This window comes from Tupaia chinensis, unplaced genomic scaffold (assembly GCF_000334495.1).
Source record: "Tupaia chinensis unplaced genomic scaffold, TupChi_1.0 Scaffold144326_1, whole genome shotgun sequence".
In the NCBI taxonomy this organism is placed as follows: domain Eukaryota; kingdom Metazoa; phylum Chordata; class Mammalia; order Scandentia; family Tupaiidae; genus Tupaia; species Tupaia belangeri.
The window spans coordinates 233,241-237,837 of NW_006204184.1; the positions used below are offsets into that span (position 1 = coordinate 233,241).

General features: G+C 57.2%; 1 protein-coding gene across 1 annotated transcript in view; it reads left to right on the top strand.

Annotated features, from left to right (window-relative positions):
• HCFC1 (host cell factor C1) overlaps window positions 1-4,597 on the top strand; it is a gene marked incomplete at its 5' end in the record, with an annotated part of 18,078 nt that overhangs the window by 6,472 nt on the left and 7,009 nt on the right. The window contains 8 exon segments of the mRNA XM_027767571.1: window positions 82-245; window positions 1,389-1,585; window positions 1,947-2,171; window positions 2,288-2,392; window positions 2,566-2,785; window positions 2,967-3,109; window positions 3,212-3,350; window positions 3,576-3,796. Coding sequence (XP_027623372.1) covers window positions 82-245; window positions 1,389-1,585; window positions 1,947-2,171; window positions 2,288-2,392; window positions 2,566-2,785; window positions 2,967-3,109; window positions 3,212-3,350; window positions 3,576-3,796 — 1,414 coding nt within the window.

Below are 4,597 nucleotides of genomic sequence, written 5' to 3' on the forward strand. Positions count from 1 at the left end.
GACACCCCCTCCCCCGCCTGCTCCTGCCACTTCCCCCACACCCAATCCGGTCCCGTCTGTGCCTGCCAACCCTCCCAAGAGCCCTGCCCCAGCAGCAGCCGCACCTGCTGTGCAGCCGCTGACCCAAGTAGGCATCACGCTCCTGCCCCAGGCCGCCGCCGCACCCCCGACCACCAGCACCATCCAGGTCTTGCCTACAGTGCCCGGCAGCGCCATTTCCGTGCCCACCGCCGCTAGGACCCAAGGTAGGCCGGGGGCAGGGGTGTTTGAGGGGAGGGGCCAGGAGGCTCCGCCTGGTGGCGAATGCCTGGAGCCAAGGAAACATGGCCCAAGCAGAGACCATCGCTGAGGCATGAAGAGCCAGGCAGGAGCACAAGCAGCATGCAGGGGCATCCACATCTGCTGGCTGGACTCTCCCTGAGGGGCTGGGGGCACTGCTGCAAGGTGGCTTGCTGATGACCTACCTCCCCTCTCAGGTGTCCCTGCTGTCCTCAAAGTGACTGGCCCTCAGGCTACGACAGGAACTCCGTTGGTCACCATGCGACCTGCCAGCCAAGCTGGGAAAGCCCCTGTCACTGTGACTTCTCTCCCTGCAGGAGTGCGCATGGTTGTGCCCACACAGAGTGCCCAGGGGACGGTGAGGAGGGGTTGCTGAACCTGGGGGTAGGGGTGGAGGGCTTCCAGTGATCTACTCTGATGGGATTTGGATCCCACCTGGTTCTAGTGCCGAGCTTCCTGGGCCTTTCCCATCTGAAGGGCAAGTGGTGAGAGATCTCTGGCAAGGTTGTGGCAAGAGTTAATAAAGTTAATGCCCCGGATCCTGGGGGCATTTTCCATGTGGACTTTCTTGTTCTGGAGCCTGAGGGGAGAATTTAGCCATTTGTATTTGACCCAGGCCCATGAGAAATGAACCATGTCTGGCTCTGTGGCTGTTTTTTGGTTTTGTTATATTGGAGGCACCTGGACGAGTGTGAGTGTGAGCAAGTGCTAGCCCCCTAGCGGGGTCGTACTGCAGTCCTTTTTCTTCCTGTCCTGCTTCCTGTCAGGTTCCTAGGCATGTGTGTGCCCATGACCGACATGGTTTCAAGCCCCTAGGGCTGAGACTTGAACCTTGATCAGTCTTGTAGTTTCCAGCCTTCTCTGGGCAACGTTAAACTGTAGTGTGATAGCCAGCCTTGCCTCTGGTCTTTACAAAAGGTCCAGAGCTTTTGGAAGAATTTTGTTGCTGGAGTGACTGAGCCTGGTCAGAGGTAGGAGTCCTCCGTTTTGGGGGCCAGGAGAAGTTAGCAGGGCTGAGCCCCTTGGAAGGTTCTGATTGCAGCCTGCAGGGTAGGGCGGGGAGGTAGGTGATGCTCACCATGGGCTCATACACCCTGTGCCCACCACAGGTGATCGGCAGCAGCCCACAGATGAGTGGGATGGCTTCACTGAAGCCGCAGCTGCTGCCACCCAGAAGATCCCTCCTTCCTCGGCGCCCACGGTGTTGAGTGTCCCAGCTGGCACCACTATTGTCAAGACTGTGGCTGTGACGCCTGGCACTACCACCCTCCCAGCCACTGTGAAGGTGGCCTCCTCGCCAGTCATGGTGAGCATCTTCTAGACTTGATTCTGAGCCAGCAGTTTCAGGTCTGGGGGCTTCTGGTAACTGTGACAGTAATCACTTCTTCTGGTCATCAGACCAACCTATAAGGCCGTCAGCTCAAAGTTGCTGCATGCCATGAAGTGTGGAATAAGCTGTCCCCTGTAGGACTTTGAGGATCTTCAACTAAACCAGTGGTTGTTGGGTTGACCATTGTGCTCTCTTGCCCTTTGCAGGCGATCTGTTTTTCAGCTTGTGGGGAGAAGGAAGGTGAACAGTGAGGACAGGGCTGTGGGCCTACCATGGATGTTTTGGTTGGCATCTGGGGCTCTCTGCCCTGCCTATCAGTTGTCTCTGCCCCTGCCAGGTGAGCAACCCAGCCACTCGCATGCTGAAGACTGCAGCTGCCCAAGTGGGAACATCTGTCTCCTCTGCTGCCAACACATCTACCCGCCCCATCATCACAGTGCACAAGTCGGGGACTGTGACAGTGGCCCAGCAAGCCCAGGTGGTGACCACAGTAGTGGGTGGGGTCACCAAGACCATCACTCTGGTGAAGAGCCCCATCTCTGTCCCAGGGGGCAGTGCTCTGGTAAGTGACAGGCGCAGCCCACCTGCATGTGACAGCTCCAGTCGAGTCTCAGCCCAGGCAGGGCATGCCCTTTTTTGGTTATTGGATCACTCCCTGTTCCACGGTTTTCTTTTCAGATCTCCAATCTGGGTAAAGTGATGTCGGTAGTTCAGACCAAACCAGTTCAGACTTCAGCAGTTACGGGCCAGGCATCTACGGGCCCTGTGACTCAGATCATCCAGGTGAGTTCACAGCACCTTCCCCAGACTGCCACGCAAGCCAGAGTAGGCGCTGATCTGCAGGGAAGCTCCCATGTGCACATGTGGCTCCAAACGTCCATCACCTGGGGCATATAGAGCAGCCTGTGTGGATGCCAATTCATCTCACCACCTCCCCTACGTGCTTCCCATTGCAGACCAAAGGGCCCCTGCCAGCGGGGACAATCCTGAAGCTGGTGACATCAGCAGATGGCAAGCCCACTACCATCATCACTACCACACAGGCCAGCGGGGCAGGGACCAAGCCCACCATCCTGGGCATCAGCAGTGTCTCCCCCAGCACCACTAAGCCCGGCACAACCACCATCATCAAGACCATCCCCATGTCGGCCATCATCACCCAGGCAGGCGCCACAGGTAGGGGCCTCCCCTGGGGCACAGACTTTGGAAGGTTCCAACTGATGAGGAGCTGTTAGATGAAATTCTTCACTTCCATCCTGTGACAACAGGGTGCCTCTTCACAAAGAGGGCCCCAGGGAACAGGACACAGAAAGCCATCACAGAATTTGACTTCCTTGGGCCCTGCTCTCTCATCTAGGTGTGACCAGCAGTCCTGGTATCAAGTCCCCCATCACCATTATCACCACCAAGGTCATGACTTCAGGAACCGGAGCACCCGCCAAAATCATCACTGCTGTCCCCAAAATTGCCACTGGCCATGGGCAGCAGGGAGTTACCCAGGTGAGGCCCACTTGGCCCTCCTCACCCTAGTTTCTAGTCCCGTGGCCACATGATTTCTCCTGACAAGCCTGGAGTGACATTGGTGGGACTTTGGTGTTCTAGGTGGTGCTCAAGGGGGCCCCTGGACAGCCAGGCACCATCCTGCGCACTGTGCCCATGGGGGGCGTTCGTCTGGTCACCCCCGTCACTGTCTCTGCTGTCAAGCCGGCCGTCACTACATTGGTTGTGAAGGGCACCACAGGTGTGTAGCTGGAGCACAGGGCTTCAGCCATGCTGGGTTCTAGTCCCTGAAATCCCCTAATGGCCATCTCCCATAGGGCAGCTTGGGAGGATGGAGGATGGCAGGTGCTCTCCCCTGTATCCTTCTAGTCCTAGCAGCCGCACCCCAGAGATCCCAGTACCCCAAGCCCCTGGCAAGGAGGTGACAGCAGCAGGCCTCATTCTACCTCGGCCTCCCTTCCTTTAGGCGTCACGACCCTAGGCACAGTGACAGGCACTGTCTCCACCAGCCTCGCAGGAGCTGGGGGCCATAGCACCAGCGCCTCCCTGGCCACACCCATCACCACTTTGGGCACCATTGCCACCCTCTCAAGCCAGGTAATCAACCCCACTGCCATCACTGTATCAGCTGCGCAGACCACGTTGACGGCGGCCGGAGGGCTCACCACCCCCACCATCACCATGCAGGTAGGGGGCTTGAGGGTGTTGGTGCAGGAGTGACCCTACATGATAGTTCCAAAGCGTTCAGTCTCAGTTGCTAGGCCTCAGTTGCTAGGCCTTTCTTTCTTGAGGCCGCTCTGCTGCTGTTTTCAGCTGTGGCGGGTTTCCTCTGGGACTGTTGCCCTGTTGCACAGCCACTGTCCTCTCTTTGGTCAGGATGGCACTTCACGTTTTAGCCATGTCCATTCTCCAAGTACCAGCTTCTCCTGTGAGACTGGAGGACAGGACAGTTCACCTTTGCAAGCAGATAGCGTTTTTTTTTGTTTGTTTGTTTTTTTTTGTTTGTTTGTTTGTTTTTGGAGAGATTTTCACTGTAGGGTGCGTGCGCTCGCCAGACAGACAGAGACATAGAGACAGAAAGCGAGAAATCACCCCCCAGAGGGGATGGTCACGCCGCAATCCCTTCTCCTCCATTCTCCTCTCGGGATCTTGGCCGTTTCACACGCGCCGAGCGTGAGTTTTAAGCCACCGGGTCCGGGACACGAACCGCGGTCGACTACGTGGGAGTCCAGCGACATAGCCATTACGCTAACTGCTGGTTCCCCAAGCAGATAGCGTTTTTCTGTTTCCTTAAGCCAAGTTCTGGTGGTGAGGTAGCTTCAGTTGCTGACCTCTGTATGCCATGGGCATAGGGGGTTGCATTCCCTGGCAGAGGGCCTGGCTGTAGCCCTCTTATCTCTTATCAGCTTATCTCCTCACATCCCCCTCCAGCTCTGCCCTTGTCTCTGAGCTATTTGGTGTCTTGGGATCAGAGAGAGAAGGCGGGGG